The 20,729-nt window shown below is 38.4% G+C and overlaps 2 protein-coding genes across 14 annotated transcripts in view; one reads left to right on the top strand and one right to left on the bottom strand.

Moving 5' to 3' along the window:
* LOC121857175 (1-phosphatidylinositol 4,5-bisphosphate phosphodiesterase eta-2-like) overlaps positions 1-7,658 on the top strand; it is a 163,423-nt gene extending 155,765 nt beyond the window's left edge. For all 13 annotated transcript variants that reach the window (XM_042353105.1, XM_042353099.1, XM_042353102.1 and 10 more), the window contains 2 exons: positions 1,145-1,291; positions 1,425-7,658. In XM_042353105.1, the coding sequence (XP_042209039.1) occupies positions 1,145-1,291; positions 1,425-1,513 (236 nt within the window). In that variant the 3' untranslated portion in view covers positions 1,514-7,658. The remainder of the gene's footprint in view (positions 1-1,144; positions 1,292-1,424) is intronic.
* LOC121857302 (ubiquitin carboxyl-terminal hydrolase BAP1-like) overlaps positions 7,312-20,729 on the bottom strand; it is a 31,672-nt gene continuing 18,254 nt past the window's right edge. The window contains exons 8-12 of the mRNA XM_042353291.1: positions 18,119-18,283; positions 16,023-16,184; positions 10,969-11,123; positions 10,422-10,579; positions 7,312-7,600 (exon numbers count right to left, since the gene is read on the bottom strand). Coding sequence (XP_042209225.1) covers positions 7,504-7,600; positions 10,422-10,579; positions 10,969-11,123; positions 16,023-16,184; positions 18,119-18,283 — 737 coding nt within the window. The 3' untranslated portion in view covers positions 7,312-7,503. The remainder of the gene's footprint in view (positions 7,601-10,421; positions 10,580-10,968; positions 11,124-16,022; positions 16,185-18,118; positions 18,284-20,729) is intronic.

Here is a 20,729-nt window from a genome sequence, read left to right as displayed (position 1 = left end):
ACCCTCCTCACTACCTCCTGCCTCCTGACCTCCCTCACCACCCTCCTGCCTCCCCTGACCTCCCTCACCACCCTCCTGACCTCCTCACTACCTCCTGACCTCACCACCTCCTGACCTCACCACCTCCTGACCTCCTCACTCACCCTCCTGCCTCCTGACCTCCTCACTACCCTCCTGCTCTGACCTCCTCACACTACCTCCTGCTCCCTGACCTCACCACCCTCCCCTGCCCCTGACCCTCCTCACTACCTCCTGCCTCCTGACCTCCTCACTACCCTCCTGCTCCTGACCTCCTCACCACCTCTGCCTCCCCTGACCTCCTCACTACCCTCCTGCCTCCTGACCTCCTCACTACCCTCCTGCCTCCTGACCTCACTACCCTCCTGCCTCCCCTGACCTCCTCTCACTACCCTCCTGCCCCCTGACCTCCTCCTCACTACCCTCCCCGCCTCCCCTGACCCTCCTCCTCCTGCCTCCTCTGGCTCCTCACCACCCTCCTGCCTCCTGACCTCCTCCTCACACTACCCCTCCTGCCTCCCTGACCTCCTCACTCACCTCCTGCCTCCTGACCTCCTCCTCCTCACTACCCCTCCTGCCTCCCCTGACCTCCCCACTACCCTCCTGCCTCCTGACCCTCCTCACTACCCCCTGCCCCCTGACCTCCCACTACCCTCCTGCCTCCCCTGACCCTCACTCCTGCCTCCCCCTGACCTCCTGCCTCCTGACCTCACTACCTCCCGCCTCCTGACCCTCCTCACTACCCTCCTGCCTCCTGACCCTCCTCACTACCCTCCTGCCTCCTGACCCTCCCTCACTACCCTCCTGCCTCCCCTGACCTCCTCACTACCCCTCCTGCCTCCCTGACCTCCTCCTCACTACCCTCCTGCCTCTGACCCTCCTCACTACCTCCTCCTGCCTCCCCTGACCTCCTGACCTCCTCACTCACCTCCTGCCTCCTGACCTCCTGCCCCCTGATCTCACACCCCTCCTGCCTCCCCTGACCCTCCTCACTACCCTCTCACATCACAATATACCACTAGTTATTTTATATTATTGGTTCTATATCTATGTTGTCCTTAGATTAGATGACATACAGGACAGGACTACTAATATTATCGCCCTAATATTATTGTACCTTTTTCAGGCTTTAACCCAGTGTGGAATGAAACCTTAGAACTGAGCATCAAGGTGCCCCAGGTGTCCTTGGTATACTTTTCGTTGAGAGATGAGAGCCTGGCCCGTGATCCTGTTCTTGGCCTATGCTGCATTCCCTTTAGATCAATCTCAACAGGTAAGTGTTCTCTGTCTTTTTCTCAGATGTTTTATTTGCTTTGGTTGGGAACCTTTTATTATTTAACTTTTTTTTACCACCAAATAAAGTCATATGAATTTAAATATTGATTACATTCTATTCATTCTTGCAGGTTATCGATTTGTCCACTTTACTGAAATGGGAGGCAAGTCCCTAGCACCTGCAGCTCTATTCGTTCACATTGACATCAGTGATAAGTGAAATAAAACGAACCCAAATGAGTTAGGAAGCTAAGGCAATAAATTCAGAATTAATGTGTTAATTGAAAACGTTCAATAAAGTTGTGATTGAATAGTGCTTCTAATAATAGAGGTATTTTGAAGTAACCTGTGATCTTTCAAATACATTATTTATAAAATAAAAAGAATTTAAAAGTCAATATTCATTTGATATTATTTGCTGTTTATGTCTGTTTATATAAACCATGAGTTTGTAGAACAAACAAATTTGTTGCTAATGTTATTTTATAAATTTCTAAGTGATTTGATGTACACACCAAGACCACAAACTTGTCGTCCAAAGTAGATTAGGACTGCATAAAGAATTTGTAGGTTGATAAGAAAATTAACATTCTTGGTGTTATTTGAACCATAAGTAATGCCATGATGAAAGAGAAACACAATAAACACATCATAAATATGCAGTGACTAATATAAAAATGGTAGTACAGTACAGTATGTATTATAGAATGCACTTAACTTGTGGTGGTAACAGCTGTCAGGTCTGTAGGCACATTACAGTGATAAAAGTAAGTCACTAGACATACAAAAAAAAGCTGATGCCGATGTAACGTCATACACAATAAATGCTACTGTGAATTATGTATAATATCTTAAATAAAAGTTACCCTTTGATTTTTTCTTAATAATGTCTGATTTCATATAAATACATAAGTCTTGCAGCTTTGTCCTAAACTTTCTGTCTAGACTTGGGATGTACTGTTTATATATAGTCAACAAAAGACAAGTTAATAAAATTATTAAGTCTTTTTGGAAATACCAATGTTGTAAGTTGCAGTAAAGTATCAAGAAGAAATGGCTACAATGCTGAACAAATCATTTCAGCTTGGTTACTTATTCTGTACTTGTACTGTATACTTGATTGAAATCCATATTAACAATTTAAATACAGTATTGTATATCAGTAAATCAAATTAATTTCCCCTTATACTTTTTAAATTTTTTGTGTAATTGAATATTTTTGGAGTTGATAAAGAGTATTGTACAGATATTGAGAAAGAGAATTGTCAGTATAAAATATCTAACTAAGCCTTTTGAACAAAAATTGTTTTGGTGTTTTGTTCAAAGTGATTAGTAATATGAAGATAAAGATTTAATAAATTGTACTGTAGTGTTAATAGTTATTTATTTAACAATCTTCTTGGTTATTTATTACTGACTACCAAACAATTTTGTTATATATTGAAAATTTGTTCCCTTTGATTTGAAGACTTTTCTGCAATTTGTCTTGATTGATAAAATAAAAAGTTAATTGGTCCAATTAACTTTTTTTTTAAAGTTGTTAAAGACCTTGAAACATTTATCAATTATTTAACCTTTGTACTGTTGTTAGTATGTTATGTTGTTGTATGAGGTGATCATGAACCTGTCAGTTCATCATTTACTTGACATATTTCTGTATCAGTTTAAAGTGCTCTTAAATATATTAAGTACATCTTAGGTCTTGGAATGTTATTTGAGGCTCATGTTCTTAAAACATCAAATATTTCCCCCAAGGGTAGCACCTGCAATGGTGAGTCAACCAAACCTTTGGTAGTGTGAGGTCTTAGTCACTTGACACTTAGCATGAGAAGTACTGTACTGTACAGTATTTACAATAGAATGAGACCATACTGTACTTGCAGTCCCACTAATTCTATCAGTATAACCAAATATTTAATGTTCCATGTCATACATAATCAAATCATAATGCATTACTTTACAATTATAGTACATTAATGAGATCTTAGTAATATATTATCAAAGTATAATTGCTGGCATTTATAAATTTTACCACATAAGTGAATGATGATGTTACTTGGAAGAATAGTTTAGTGCTCTCTGTTTTGCTATTTTCTTGAGAGGGAGTTTATAGGTATTTCTCACCCCTTGTCATATTGTTTTCTTCAGTCATAGACCACTGATACACATTAAAACATCGTCTACAGCAGATCCTTAATAGGGAGTTAGGTTCATTTTTAGGATCTTCTTAAGTAAATTGTATTCTCCAACAAAATTTAACTTCTTTTAAGGAAAAACATGTTCTGGTACCCCAATAATACTTAATACCATCTAAAGTATTATTTTAATCAAGAAATAAAAGCTTTAAAGCTCGTCTATTATCCAACACTGCTATAGCATTTGTGTCTAATTGGCATTACTCTATGTTCCTTCCTGTCCTCTGTGTGCTGCTTTTTTTTTTTTGACCAGCAGCTCTGTATTGCACCTAATTATGGTGTAACTGACAACTATCAAAACTCCATGTACTATATAGTGATGTAGTTGTTTATGAAACATTGTGGGAAAATTATGTATGCTGGTTTGGTTTGGCCATCAAATAAGTTCACAAATAATTCATTGCCTTCTGTCAGAAATAAAAAAAATCTATTACAAATAATGTAGGTATTGTAGCTTTGGCAGATGTAAACCAAGAGGAATGTGTGACAAGGGGAGCAGGAATGAAATATGTGAAAAATAGAGAACCGGGAAAAAATAGAATCTCGGACCTGATTAATAATTACTTTGAGCATGCTTCAGCCCAAAGAAAAACAGTTTATGGAATGACAAATGCTTCTACTTGCCACAACCAATTAACACGCTGTTTATGGGTAAAAATACAAACTTTACATTGAGAATATACAGGTACTGTATCTGCCATATTAAAAAAAAATATTTCTAAAACTTGTTAGGTAATCATTCTTTTAATTCCAGCATTTAAAGAGTAAATACTTTCTTCCTTTTTCAAAATTTTTGCTATTGATATTTTTAAATGTTTTACCTCGTATTTTCTTAAGTTTTGCATTTATTTTCACTAACTATAAAGTATTTCGACCTCAGACTAACTAATAATAATGTTCTTGGTTTTTGTCCACTTAATGATTCATATATAAACAGCTCATTCTCATTTTTTTTCTTTGTAGTTTTTTATTTTAGTCTCCATAAATCATTAGGTAGCACTTTCATGATCAGCAAGTTACACATGGACTGCAGCTCAATCATACATGACTCGCATCTCCTTAGTATTTGAAATAATATGGATTTAACTCCTCTCATGAGTGATGCCACCAGTAAAATTTTATAGATATATTTTCATTTATTGTTCATGTACAGTATTTCAACTTAAGATATATTTAATTGTGTACAACAAAAAGTGTTACAAACCCTTTTTATCTGTTCCTTTTGATGATGGTTAAGGTACTGTCAAATCAATTTATTTGTTATATCCGATTTAAAGTACGTATTATTTCTTGAAGGCAGAGCAACAAAGTGATGAATTTGTTATGGGTGTGTGCTTCCAATACTTTAGTTGTTATGGGCAGGAGTTGTATATAGTTGAAAGAATTGTATTTGGTGCATCTTTTCAAAGTCTAAGTTCCTGAGACTTAGACCCCTTTCTGTGGTTTGGCAGCATTTTCAGGGTGTTATCTGTGATGGGCTCATTACTGCTAACTCGAGTCAAATTAGGACTAAGTCTTCTTGGTGCAATGTTACCTTAACATCTGCATGCATTATCCTCCCACTTTAACAAAGTTTTGGATCTGATTGTATCAAGAAAAATTCTTATCTTAGGATTAATGCTTAGTGGTATACAGGTAATGTGTTCTACTTTGTTAAATATTCTGACAGTTTACATCACATGTTTTTCACCAGTACAGATGTCGTGACATCACTAAGAATGCGAGTAGATAAGGGCTAAAATACACATTAAAGGAGATAAAGTTAACTTTTGAGTTCATGTGTATAAAAGTAAGCCTTTTCTCATACCAAAAACCTCTTAGCTGATGATGAGCATCTTTTCCCCCCAACTTTTGCCTCAAAGGAGAAAATGATTATACATAAAAGTAGCAGCAACATGAGTACAGTACAGCACAGAACACAAATGATGTGAGACTTATGAAGCTGTGGGGGTACAGTGTACAGTTGTGGAAATGTGTCCCCTCCCCCGTGGTAACCCGTGTCTCCAAACGGCACCGTCGCAGTAGTAGTATCACTATTTATGAATGAAGTCTTGTAACGACAGATGTGATTGGTGGATAGGTTTGCTATAGGTCATATAGGCTGGCGATTTGGAGACAGGTTACCACGGTGCGCAGGAACACATTTCCGCAACTGTTCAAGTGAATACATTACTCGCTTTCTGTCCTAGGGTTACTGGGTTCCACCCAGAAAACCTTCAGTCCACCCAGTCATGAATAGGTTCCTAATTTCAGTTAACTACATAAAGGCAGTTGTGTTCAGTGCTAACCATATAAGCCTTGTGTGTGGAGGCTTGGTATACAGCAAGCTGTTTCTGCACTGCCCCTTACAGGCCATCAGGCCTATGAAACCCACTTTCACTGTAGCTGTGAAAAAATTAATCGGATATTAGTTTGCCATCAGAAGACGGCTGAATAAAATTGTAAGTAATAACTGTTAGGGATTATAGATTACAGTTATTGGTTGTGAGAGCTAATTATTGGGAGTTTTTAGTAGTGTAATGTAGAGATAACCTATCACATGTCAGATTTAGGATTACCTGTATTTCTATTCCTTGATTGGAATTCACCTATACAATATATTTTTTATATGCATTTTGTCACTGTTGAGTAGTGCGCATATACCAATTATTTAACAAGATTATCAGTATTGGCTGGTGTTGTTTCACAAGTAGTGATAAGAGTAGAGTTGTTGCTATTCTGGACTAAAAGCTTTTTTTTATACATTTGGCATAACTTTAAGATCTACAATTGTGTTATGTGTTCAGTATAGTGTAGCCTTAACACACTGAAATATATTTTAAAATATTTAAGGTACACAGATGTGCTATTATAAAGACTGGCAAATTATTTTCCGTAAAGAGCTGATATTATTTTTTTTGCAATTTAGGCATACATGTTCATCACCAATGAAGTTGATTGTTTAGAGAATATAATGCTAAGTAATTTACTGTAACTGAAATATTTATAATTCAAGGTGACAGTAAAAGTTAGATTAATAATATTGAACTAGAATTTATACATTAACAGATCTTGGGTTTCTTCATTATTGAAGCAATCTGTATGTTTAGCTTTATAGTTTGTAAGGGACAGTGTGGACTTGGACTGGAATTTTTTTGTACTATTTAATAAACCACGAAATAAATTTCTGTGCATTTTATACACATCAGTAATCTCAAGGAGTGAAACACAATCATATGGGTTACAAAATGTTTTTGTATTCCTAAAGTAGTTTGACACTTTTATATTTCGTGGATGAAACGACAATAGTTATCAGAATTTCATTTGTCTCTGGTAGTACAGAACTGTCTTAAATTTTGAGTTTTAATAAGCATTCTTGAAGTGTGAATAAAATGTATTATAACCTGTATTACTTAATTTTCGTTTGTACATTAAGGTTATCTTCCAATCATAATTAACAATGATTTATAAATGAAAATTTATATTTTCCAGTCAAGTCTGTAATTCCAGCCCTGTGATTTTATACATACATGTATGATTGAAGCAACTTGGTTATGACTAAATTGCCTATGTTTTCTATTTAGTGCATAAACTAATGGGATATTGTTGAGGCACTGCAAGTGCTTATGATTTTATTGATTTGGTCAGATTTGATTGTTTAAAAAAAAAATTGCACATGTTCAATACAAAACTGATAGAGGATAGTGGTGCTTAATGTTCAGTGGTCTTTAGAGAACCATTACCAACACTGCTTCTGCTGTGATCTGCATATAATGTGGCAATAATAACTTTTCTTTTGTAGTTAATGAAGTTTCCACAAACAAGTTGGTGAATCATTACAGAATTAAAGAGTGATTTGTATTATTAATACAGAATTATAAATGTTAATGTTTTGTTTACAATTTTGGATATAATTTATAGTTATAAGCTTTGCCTACTTCTCATATTAAGGATTATGTTACATAAAGGTGCTTTTGTAAAAAAAAATTGTTTTTGTCCTTGGTGTACTGAACTGATATGCCCTCTTCAGTTCTTTTCATCTTTTCCTTTTGCCCTTGGCTTTTTTCTTTCTGCCACGTTTTTTGGAAGCTGCGTTGGGAGATGTCTTGGACTCTGTCTTCTTTAGAGAAGCTCTGTAAAGAAATAAAACCATACTTGAAATATCTGATATTAAAGATACACTGACAGCAACATATCTTTTAAAACTGACCCTACTACCTCACATATAAAACCCAAATAAGATTCTGTGCCATGTCTACACTGTGATACATATAACTGCCTTCATGCTGCATAAAATTAAGTACAGGTAGTTCTGCTATAACGCGATAGTTGTGTTCTTGTAAAACATCGTGTTATAGAAATTCGCGTAATAGAAATAACAGGGCTTATGGAGAAAATTGGGTTAGGTGCAGATTACTCCAAATCGAAAAAAAAATTCGTAGTTAGCCTAACACAAAGGATAGCACAGTCTAAATAAATGTTACATTCATATCTAATAATGAAATCATACAGTAAATGTTACACTTTACCTGGAAAAAATATGAATATAACTTGATGGGGGAGAAGGTTGATGTTGAGGAGTCATGAAACATCAAGCTTTTCTTCAAGTGTTATAGCCTTTCTTTTACGATCAGCCACCGGAAATGCGATCACCAGAACACTTCCCAGAGATATTCTTCTTTTCCATAGTCACAAAATTGGAGAAACAGTAATCAGAATTCACTGAGGACGCTTAAAAACTTCACATGTGCTTCAAACTGAAGGTGTGGAGTAAACAGAGCGCGCGGGTCGAAAACGCTATGTATTTTGTTTTTCTCTTATTTAAAATTTTACAATTTACATATGTACAGGTATACTGTATACATAAATATTACATTAATTATTTCTGCAATTGTTCACAAACAAAACACATAAATCAATTGAACATGTGATGTCGAACGTGAACTGTAAACACTGCATAAACCCGCGCCAAGCCACAACACTGTACAGTACACTTTAAACGCTACGTATTTAGTTTTTCTCTTATTTAAATTTTTACAATTTACAGTATATATATACATGAGAAACGTTTGAGTCCCCCACTAGTGATGTCCGTTCTCTATCCACTTCAGGATGTCTTAGTCCTCCGTTTTCTTTTTGTGTACTCGCTCAGGGACTCGATAACGCACCAGGACACTCGCCCCTACTGTTAGATCGTCACCCCAACGTAAAAGTGGTCTTCCTTCCTCCCAACACTACGTCTATATTACAGCCCATGGACCAAGAGTTAATCTGTAATGTAAAAGCTGCATTCTCTACGAAAAAATTCAAACTCCTGAACGACTACACCAACACCAGGGAAGAGTTGCGCAACCTGAGTGACACCACCACCGATAGCAAGAGCGAAGAAGATGAGGATCAACAGTTGGCACAGCAAAAAATACTGTTCAAATAATTCTGGAGAGTATTTAACATTAAGAAAGCTGTGGACTTCTTGGTGGAGTCATGGGATCAGCTGTCTATTGCTACAATTCGTCACGCATGGAGACGTGTTGCATGGAATACCAGGTGAGAGGAGGAGTCAATCTGTGACTGGTGAGGTTCAGACTGTTGCAGTGGCAGTGGACCTTGCCAGAGAAGCTGCGCAGACTGTTACAGTTCCAGGCTTCTCCGAGACCACCAACGACGACATCGTGGAGGTGATAAGGGATCCTGAAGTGACTACCGACGAGATGGTAGATGATGATGATGATGATGATGATGACGACGTCAGTGAAGAGGCAGGTGGTGCGTCATCCCAAGAAGAACAACACTTATCCCATAGTAATGTTAGGGGTGCCATCGAGTGTATCGAGAAAGCCAAGCTCCTCCTTTCCGACGACCATGACGCAAACAGGTATGAAATCTTCACTATCCAGCTGTTGCAGACTATAGAGCCCTACATCAAGGTGTATCACGACAACATCAACACCAGCCGTCAGCAAAGCATAACAGATTTCTTCGCCCGCAACCCACCGCAGCCAGCCCAAGCCAGTGATAGTGACAGTGAAGATGACTGAGGGATTTGTCAGGGAAGCCCTGACAACTGTAAGTGACAGCGATGGTGATTCACCTGAGGGCTAGTAATCTGCCCTCTGCCTCGGAACCAGCCTCCATCCCCGTATGCCGACCCATCTCTTCTACTAACGTAAGTGTTCCACATAACTTTTAGTTTTCCTAACTTAACCTTTATTTTTCCTATGTTAACCTTTATTTTTCCTAACCTAACCTCTTCTATATTACTTGTTTTTTCATACCATCATAAAGTTAAGATAAATTTTTTACTACAACAAAGTTGTGTGTCGTCAAAAAGTGGAGTTTGGGGGTCGGCCCGGACTCTATTTCAATTAATCCCATATGTTATGTTATTCACTTTCCGCGGGACCCTGCGGGTTACATTAACCGCGTAAAGTGAGGGTTGACTGTAATAGAAAACTATAAAATAAGAAAAAAAAACAAAGAACATGGGTGGGTGGAAAGTGAGGTGAACATGTGGTGGAGCCTGTGGCCTTTAGCTGCCTGATGACTGAGGAGCCTTCCCTCCCTCCATCCCCAACCCTCCTTCCTTCAATGTGACGTCACATTCACACATCATTTATATAGAAGTTTGGTGTTAATAAATCAATTGTTTAACTTTAAAACATATATCATCATAATAGGGAATCTTTTCCCAGATAAAATGGATTGTATATAAATAGGGTCGTTAATAAACGCAATTCAGATGGAGAATGCGATAAAGCGAGGGACAGTGTACTAAAATACTGTATAATTTTTGTATATTACCTTTGGAGAGAGCAGTCTAGGCTCACAAGGGAGATTAATCAGAAATGATTTGAAAGTGTCTCGACCCAAATTCAGATAAGCGGGAAACTTTCATATAAGAAGTTCATAATAGATACCTGTACCTGGATTAGTTTGTAAGAAAAGAACACTAACTTGGACCCTCGAGGAGTAGTAGGTGCCGGGGCTGGTCTCTTTCTTGGTGGTTGTAGTTGCTGTTTCACGAGGTCTCCCATTTTTCCTTGCTCTGCCAGCATAGCCAGGAATGTGATGATGAACTGATCATAATTATGAGTTCTCCTGCTATCATCAATCTGGTGAAAATCACATCATTAACAGCTTGTCAGTACAGGAGCCAAATGATAATTATGTTCTGTATTTCTATCTATGACTAGAAGCAAAAAAGTTTATACAATCCTTTGACTGGTGGGTACATAACCCAGCCCCCTCCCCCTTAAATAAATATCATGGAAGTAAGGAGTACTCCTCCCTGACTTATAATGTCAAGCACTCAGTGCTGCTCAATACTGTGAATCCCTACATTTACCAGCCACACTTCAAGGGTTAACCTCTAGTGGATAATTAGGTATGAAGTCCTATCACAATGAAATACCTCACCTGTCACTTGCCAAAATAAGCTAGGTCATATGCATAACAGTACATCTATACTGTACATTATATTCATATGTAAAACAATTATTACCTTGTAACGTTTCCGTTTATCAAGTTCATCCTTGAGCAGGTTTTCACATGTAGTTATTTCTGTTCCTAGAACATTGATGAGTGTAAGGAGGTCTGTGGGTGCAAATTTTCCATCTTCTAAGGATTGTCCATATTCTGAATCCCACTCACTTTTATCTAGTAAAGAAAGGAGAGAAGTACAGCAAATTACTGTTTAACACATTCCATATGTACAGTCAGCAAAAAGGGTATCTAGACCCTGTGGTCTGGTGCAATAACTACAGAGGCACTGACATATCAGATAGGATGGTATCCAACTACAGTACAGGGTATAGATAATCCTTTCTTGTACAGTCCTCTGTGATAAAAGTATCAAATATTATAACTGCAAATAATATTTAGAATGACATTAAGCATTCATGTGTAATGTATTACTTTAATGATGAAAAAACATCATTGTATATCTGTGTTACATGGTAGGAGGATTGTTGTAAACCTCAAAAAGAGATGCTAGTTGAAAAATATTGGAAATGGAAGAAAACATTTAGGCTCTATTCACACTATAGGGACGGTCATGGTCCAGTCATGCTCCATTTACGGTCGAGTCAAATATCATTACATGCATGCTAATGACGGCGTCCACACTTGCTGTCACGGTCAAGTCAAGGTTAGCTCACGCTCAAGTGACGATCCGTTGAAAGATATTTTGACTGTACCGTGAGCGTCCCTTCCCATGCCAGACCGCCAGTGTGGATTGAAGACGTGCTCGCTCCAGTCTTGCTTTAACCGTCACTGAGTTTGGTCGTGTATTCTTTGGTTCAGTTTTGTGAAACATGGATCCAAAGAAGAGGAAATCATGCAAGTGGGATTATGGGAAAGGTAGGTTTGTATAAAGAAAACAATAAAGACTTGCATTTAGTACATATTAGACAAAATATAGCCTTTACAAATTAGTAATACACAAACGATTTCTTTGCTTTTATTCAGATGAATTGTTAATTGAATTAGTGAAAATTATGGCTGAGTTGTATGACTTGAGTTCTCCACGATATAGTGATAATATGGCAAAACGAAGAAGCTGGGAGGAAATAAGCAGTCAGCATTCCACATTGGCAATATCAGCACTGTCAATAATATTTTTTCCCTGAAGAAATATTACAAACATGTAAAAATGTTGGGTAAATCAAAGACAAACCCGTATACAGTAAGTCCTCTCTTAACGTCGTCCCGCTTAACGTTGTTTCGGTACTACGTCGCTGAACTTTAGAGACCAAAAATTCGTTTAACGTCCCGGTGATCCAATACTACGTCGTTTTGCGTACGGACTACTTTCTACGGTGCATCACCCGCTCTTGTCTGGCCTCGCTACGCTCTCTCGGCTCGGCCCGCGGCCCTCACTCACGGAACATAACAACGTCCCCAAGCGACGCCGAGCCAGTCTCTGTTATGACTTCACATCATTTGTGTGTGTTGAAGTGCTTTTGCTCTAAAACTGTACTATAACCATTCAAAATGGCTTCCAAGCACCCATCAAGTGCTACTGATGCTAGTGAAGTGAAGAGGCAACGTAAGACCATTACCCTGGTTACAAAATTGGATGTATTAACCCGATTTGAAAAAGGGGAACGTGCTGTGGACATAGCCGCTGTGCTTGGTCTAACCCCCACAACGGTGCGTACTATCCGGACTAACGCTGACAAGATTAAGGTTAGTGCTGGAAGTGGTTCTTCTCTGAGTGCAACTAAGATGACTCGTACTAGAAGCACTGTGATAGAGAAGGTGAAAAAGATGCTGCAATATGGATGGAGGACCAGAATCAACGCACTGCGCCTGTGAGCCTTATGGTTATCCAGCATAAGGCCAGATCCTTATTTGACGACTTAAAGGCAGAAGAGGGTGAAGGATCGAAGGAAGAGACCTTTACGGCCAGCCGAGGTTGGTTTCAACGATTTAAGCGTCGGTATAACTTCCACAATATTAAGATGACTGGTGAAGCTGCCAGTTCTGATACAGTTGTTGCCAAAACATTCCCGCCAGAATTCAAACGGATTATCTAGGAAGGAGGCTACTCATCGAAGCAAGTCTTCAATGCCTGAGAGGACCTACAGTATATCTCCAAGGAGGAGAAAAGAGCGGCAGGTTTTAAAGCGGCAATAGACCGCTTGACGCTGCTGCTTGGCGCAAACGCTGCCGGTGATTTCAAGCTGAAGCCAATGCTGATTTTTCACACTGCCAACCCACGGGCCTTGAAAGGTTACTCTAAGGATCACCTTCCTGTGATCTACAAGGCAAATAAGAAGGCATGGATAACCGGCGCCATATTTAGCCAGTGGGTAAACGTGTATACTGTCCCTGCAGTGAAGGAATATTGTGCCAAGGAGAACCTAGACTTCAAAATTCTTCTGATCGTTGACAATACTCCAGCTCATCCTCCCAATCTCGACGACTTACATGACAGTGTAAAAGTTGTATTCCTGCTTCCCAACACAACAGCACTGATGCAGCCTATGAACCAAGGCGTCATCGCCACATTCAAGGTGTATTATTTATACCGTACCATGGCCCAGCTGCTTGAGGCTACAGACGGAGAAAATAAACCTACGATCCGAGAATATTGGTGAGGCTTCAACATTCTTCATGCAATTGACAACATTGGCAAGGCATAGGAAGAGGTTTCAGAAAGTTGCCTGAATGGTGTGTGGCATAAATTGTGGCCCGAGTGCGTCAACAGTTTTACGGGATCACGGACTTAGTCCCAGCAGTGAATAGGGATATCCTCAGCTTGGCTAGACAGGCAGGCTTTGATGAGCTGGAATCAGAGGATATTGAGCAAGTCCTGGCATCCCATACAGAAGAGTTCACCAATGAGGATCTGCAACAACTAACAGAACACAGTCCTGTTGAAGACGACGACGATGAAGAAGAAGAACCTCAACGAACGCTAACTACCAAGAGGCTGGCAGAATCGTTCAACATGTTCTAGCAAGGCTATGCAAATCCTTGTAGATGACGACCCAAACAGAGAATGTAGCTGAAAGGTTCAACGCAGCATTGATGAAAGTCTTGGTTGTTACACTGAGATCCATAAGGAGAAGAATGAGAGTAGCACCAAGCAGTCAACACTGGATTAATTTTTTCGTCGCGGGATGGCAGAAGGAGCTTCTTCACAACAGTCGGCAGCCGAGGAGGAGCAACCAGCGGCGGAGGAACCCGTCAGAGGAGGAGGAGGAGGAGGCGCAGAGTCTCAGTGACTCACCACTCTCCTCCTCGGCTCCCACCCTCCTCCTCCTCCTCTGCTTCACTATCCACCACACACTCGCTCTACCACCTCCGCCCATCGGTGAGTATCAATACAAACTTAGTAGTTGTATATGTATGCCTTATTTTCTATAGAAATGTCAATGCTTTTCTGTATATGTAATGTATTTCACGGGTCAAAGGGAGGCTGGGGAACGTAACACCCATATTTTATCTATTTCTTATGGGGAAAATTGATCCGCTTAACGTTGTTTCGTAAAATGTCGCGTTTTCAGAAACATAAACCCAACGTCAAGCGAGGACTTACTGTACGGTGTTTTATCGTACCTGCCAACCTTGCTGTTTCAGTGATTGGCCTTATACCCAAATTCAATAATTCAATTAAATTTGTATCTCACCTATGACATACTGCCAGCTTTTGTCTTGGAGTGATGGCTTCTCTAAAGGTTGTGTTTTCCTTACGTCATTCCTCTTCTATTTTTGACAAAATCATCTCAAAAGTGCCAATGTTCAAATGAAAGTACTGAAAGAATTTACTTTCATCATCAATCAAATGAGGCTAGAGTGTATGTAACTCCCCCTCACTCTTCCTATCTTACAACATTGGATGAACCCAAAATTCCTTCCTTTTCCAATTTTGTTCTTTTCTTTCTTCTTCCTCCTTGTCAAATGCAATTGCGATCATTGCCAACTCTGATGAAGAGAATTCGCATATCTTCCCATGAGACGATCCGTGACCGGAGCGAGACCGTCCCTTGACTGGACCGTGACCGCCCCTATAGTGTGAATAGAACCTTAGAAACTAAGACTAAAATAAGCTGTGAATATATGGTATGTTTACATTAAGTTTGTACCTTAAGATACCATTAATTTTATTCACCGGTTAATGACAATAGCTGTTAACAGAATATCATATTTAGCTTAAGAGGAATAAAAACATTTTCTCTGTTACTTAGAAGACGACCATGAAGCAGTATTGGTGGTCTAGGGTCGCAAGATACCAATATGAAGTTGAAGTTTTATTGTCCACAAGCACCCACACAAGATGGAAAGTAGGAACATCAAGGTAACACAAGGTACAAGGGTCTACATAATGCTCAGGTGACTCACTGATAATTCAACAGCATTATGACAACGGGGCAGCTATATTTTTATCATTAATATCAGTATCAATGAAATACCAAGATTATGTTGGATTATAACTAAGACGTTTGTGTTTTGAGAGATGAGCTTAAGAATTTCACCATACGTACAGTCCACACCACTTATAAGCCACACAGACTGGCTGCCTCAAAATTCCTACCCAACAACTTGGCTGGGTCCATCCCTCCCTAAACACACAAGCCAGACAATTAATCAGTGGTCAACCAAGGTGTAAAGTCAACGCCTACCACCAAACACGTTAGTATGGATAGGTTCTACAAACTGAAAGAAATGTAACTAGATATAAAAATAGCCCCCCCTCCCCCAAATACCAGTGTATCCCACCAACACTACATATAAACACATAACAAACACATATAAACAATACAAGTGTCCTGTCTTCTCTTCTGCTGCTCAACAAACCCCCGAGATTCAGACTCATGAACCAGAAGCAGTAGACGCTGATGCATTATTCACTCCACGGCTACTTCGGGTTCACTAGTCTGAATCTCAGGGTTTATGGAGACTTGTTGGTGACTGTACCTTATAAAAAATTATTACTTGGTCCTAAAAGTACTCTAACTATTTCAAGTAACTCTACAGCCTACCATGCTGAAGTAACCAGTAAGCAAGAATGAATGTTGAATAACAAACTCATCTTGATCTAATACTTACATTTTGTATTATAGTCTATGTCCTCCTTCATTTCATTACTCTCTTGCCTAATGTTGATTTCTGACCCCAATCCACTTGATTCATAGCTTTCAGAACTAAAGGCTTGGTTATTACAGCTGTCCAAGAGGTCTAATGACATTGGATCTGCTTTGATGTCGCCCTCTGAAAAGCAAAGAATATCAGAAATGACTAAACTCAAATTTTCAATGCATTTTAAAAAAATGACAGATTTTAAAAAGAAACAATAATACCAACCAACTATAAATATGGATATGCTCATCAAAAATTCCCTGCAGGTAACACATCCAGGCTAAACTTGCACACACTGTACTCTTAGTTCTATATTCCCACCATATCTGTGGAGTTACCCTTGCACTTAACATCCCCTGTCAAATTCTTCATGATCACTCCTATGTAACCTAACTACAGTATCATGCAACATGTTGTAAGGAGAACTAGTGTAATTTCCTCCAAAATACTTAATCATTGTACATTTAAGTAGACCTATTTTACCAAGGATGGCAGTCATATTCCATCTAAGAGAGCACATGGTTGTCAATTGTTCATCAGGTAAAGCTGAACCTAGCTCTCAGCATAAGCCTGAGCTTCACTGAGGAAGTTTGGACAATGTTGTGATGAATCATATAATGGTAAGATTTGAGACAAGGGAGGTGTCATGCTCAGTGATGATGAGGCTGTTAACCCTTTGGCCCCGGGTGACATTCCAGAACGAGCGCCTATTCCCGCCACTGTTTAAATGCCCAGCGCAGGTCATCAGGTTCCAGTGTGACTATTTGCCTGTCACGCCACACCTCGGCCACAGGGAAGCTTCCTGAACATAATTACCTACTTTTGTTTGTTTCATTTTCATTGTTTGTCTATTTTATCATGTTGTATCAAAGTAATATTGCTAAAAGTAGTGTAGTTGTATTGTAGTGTAGTATTACTGTAAGATAATGCTGTGATTATGTTATAAATGTATTTATTTGTGGAATTATTATTATTTTATGTATTCTAAATGAATTATTTATAGCAAATAAGTATTGAGATTAGTAAATATACACATAACTGGCCACCTCGGACACAAAGGCGAGCTAAAAATAGCTGCTAAGTGCCGAGGGACCACGAGCGTCAGCTGTCAAACCAACACTGTCTCCTTATCTCCCTCCCCCTCCTCCCTCCCTCTGCACGGCCAGAGAAGTTTCTAGAGGGTCAATATATAGTTTTTGTTACTTTTTTTTTTTTATAATTTTAAAAGGTTAAAATAATTTTTGGAAAAGTTAATTTTTCTCAATTTACCCTGCAAGTGGGGGTAATTGCCACCAGCACCCTAACCTGGGCTTAAAGGTTAAAATCTTAAATCAAACCATATAATGTCACAACTCTTACTAAATATTACCAAGTAACTACTGCAGGTACATCACCAATTTTCTGGCACCCTTGGTTCCAAAGCCTTGCCGGATTATCCGTTTTGCCGGACCAACTGAAGTCAGGTAATAATTATTCAACAATACTGTACACCTCTGACCCACTAATTATACACCTCCTGTGTCTCTAAAGCACCATGGACTTCTAGAAACTCAAATTAAATGTGAAAAAGTCATAATTTTGAGCAACATTACTGTACACACTTTGTACTCCAAATGTACTACAAGTACACTAGACTAAAAAAAATTATCTCTTGTGCAAACTATGTGATGTTTATACTCAAATTAATCACTATCTTACAAGGATTCCAGCAATGCAAGTTATATTCTACTAAGTCTAGTCAGCTACATTTTATAAGATAAAAACTTTAAGCCTAAAACTACCTTCACCCCAGGCTGGGAGGAAAGTTAAGTGCCCGCCCCCTCATAGTTTTGTCTGAACTAAAGGAGGTGCCGGACCATCAGTTCCCATAAAATCGGTGGTGTATGTATACCAGGTAGCTACTGTATGTATTTCATTTAAGAGGAATTAATAGAACACACCTTAGAGGGACCCAATAATCAATGCATATAAGACCCTCCTGAAGAAATGACAATGTCTGTTGTTATAAAATTAAGCAAAAACTAATATTTTCTTCAATACAAAATTGAGAAATGAGTAACACTGACCAAACAGTGGCGACTCATCACGAGAGCTCAGTGGTGTGTGGGGATCTTCCTCACTGGTAAACTTATTGAAATTTCCCTCTTCAAACTCCAGCCTCTTAGCAACTGTGTGCAGTGATTCTGTAACTGTGGTAGGGAGATCTCCACGGTTTGGGGTGTCAAATGATCCTAGAAACAAAATTTTATTTAGCATTATTTTATAAAAGAGTACAGTATATTATCTATTGCCCCTAGTAAATAATCAGACAGGCAAAAAATAAATTTACAGTACAGGTAGACACAATATCTTTTCCATGAGACTTTAGCTCAAGCTTAGAGCTAAGTAAAGCTAGTACAGCACAGTGTTAAAACAACGTTATGAGCAAAGTCTTGTTTTGATGGGTTCCTACACTACATTAACCATTACCAATAAAATATGACTTTGAAAGTAACAGGAAAACATAAATCAAGTTAATTTTTTGCTTAAGGCTTGTGGGAATTTATGAAAGAGCAGCCACCCAATATAAGTTTTGGTTAAATTACTTTTAAACTGTACATTTCACATTACAGTACTGAATTTACATATAAGACACTACAGTATATACTGTAGTGGACACTGTAACCAAGAATCAACACAAAATAAATTTGTTATATATATTTGGGTGGAATTTTAATTTAGACACATGTTGCCCTAATACCTTTACCCCAAACATGTCTTCAGGCAAAATTTCAGTTCCTCATCTCAGTATTCAGGGGTCCCGCATTTTGTGAGCAGTGAGGATGAACTGCTCTCTGAAGAGGAAGATCTTAAGAGCATAAATGGCCTTTGCCATCCATCTGGCTTGGTGGAAGGCCCCAGGTGCACTGATCTTCACACCTCCCTCTGGAATTTCCCCCAAAAAGGTGTGTGGCAATAAGTTCCTTGTAATCATCCCTGAGGTGAGCTAGAATTTTTATGACTAAAATAACTAAACATTTTGCAGGACCCCCAAACATCATACAATTTTCTTCAAATTTTATACAAAGTTTCACTAGTGTACATGAAGTGCAACGAGGGCACTATGTGCTCGCTTGGTTCAGACAACTTTCAAATTTTCACCCTATAATTTGGACCACCCAAATATACATACAGTGATTTTAATGCTTGACAAATTTAAAACTTTATCAGAATTCCCAAGGGTAAGTTTCCTTCCCATATCACAAATTTTTGGGTCATAATTTCAAAATTCCGTAAGGGCGAATTTCCGTAACCCGGATTTCCGCATCGTGAATTCACGAACACTGAATATAAGACCTTATGAAAAAAATTGGGTATGGTACCATGGCTGCCAAGATTATCATATTTGTCATAATATTTTAGGCGAGAAATGATAAATGTTTCATAGATGGTGTTGATATTTACATGGAGTAAGTTTTTTGTAATATAAACTCATAAATTTAAAAAAATAATTGTGTTCTCTACATATAATTCAAGTCTGGGTGTGTAAATAAACACGTAAATACGTACTTGCCATAGAAATCATTCAGGATATTATAGACTACCCTAGTAAAACCATTTTGTCTAATACAGAAAAAAATTAAAAAATTACAATACAGTATAGTCTGGATTTACGCGGATTTTGTTTACGAGTTTGGTCATTTATGCAGCACCTTGCCAGAATGAAATGTTTTAATTACGCGGAAAATTTCATCATTTACGTGAGTGAAGTATAATTTGTTTATTTACTGAGGATATATATGTTTTTAGCTCATAAAATATATAATTTACATTGCTGGAATCCTTACAAGATGGTGATCATTTAAATATAAACATCCTAAAATTTTCATTAGACATACAAATTTTAGATGTAATTGAGCAAAAATTTTATCTTTTGTGCAAAATATATGACGTTTACATTCAAAATATTCCCTGTCCTGCAAGGAATCCAGCAATGTCAATTATATTATCCTAACTTTAGTCTGAGGTATCATTTATTACTAAAAATGTAAATATACTGTTTTTCCCCAAACATTTCTCTGGTCGGGAGGGACCCAGCGAGCGTGGGAAGAGGGGGGGTGGGAGTTGAGTCCATTATTTGAATGGACATTAACCAGCGACTGTATTTCTCTGAAATATTAATTGTGTATGCATACCATCATAAAATTAAGATGTTATTTTTACTACAACATAGGTATCGTGTTGGAAAAAGTGTAGTTTGGGGGTTGGCCCAGTCTCTATTTCAATTAATCCCATATGTTCTGTTATTTCGTTTAAGCGTTTCTCGTTTTACGCGGACCTCCTCGGGTTCAATTGACCGCGTAAATCAAGACTATACTGTACTGTGTGTGTTTTGTGACACACACACACACATATATACAATACAGGTAAAAGAAATAATTGTCCTAAGGGCAAACACATAAAGGGAATATACATTTAATTGCACACGAGTAAAAATGTAACCCCACCCCCCAACGGGTCAGCAAATGATACTCGCGGATTTGGCTATTGGCAGCCATTTTGAGACTAAAACCTCGACGAATTTTAAGAGCATGTTGTATCTTAAAATCAGGTTGGTTCATATTGAAAATACTGTAGTGTACAGTGTAGCGTAGCGTAGTGTAGTAGTCTCTGAATTATCATTAAATAAACTCTAAT

This window comes from Homarus americanus, unplaced genomic scaffold, assembly GCF_018991925.1.
Source record: "Homarus americanus isolate GMGI-L3 unplaced genomic scaffold, GMGI_Hamer_2.0 scaffold20465, whole genome shotgun sequence".
Lineage (NCBI taxonomy): Eukaryota > Metazoa > Arthropoda > Malacostraca > Decapoda > Nephropidae > Homarus > Homarus americanus.
The sequence above is the reverse complement of the archived record's forward strand: the minus strand, read 5'-3'. Positions and strand labels throughout refer to the sequence as shown.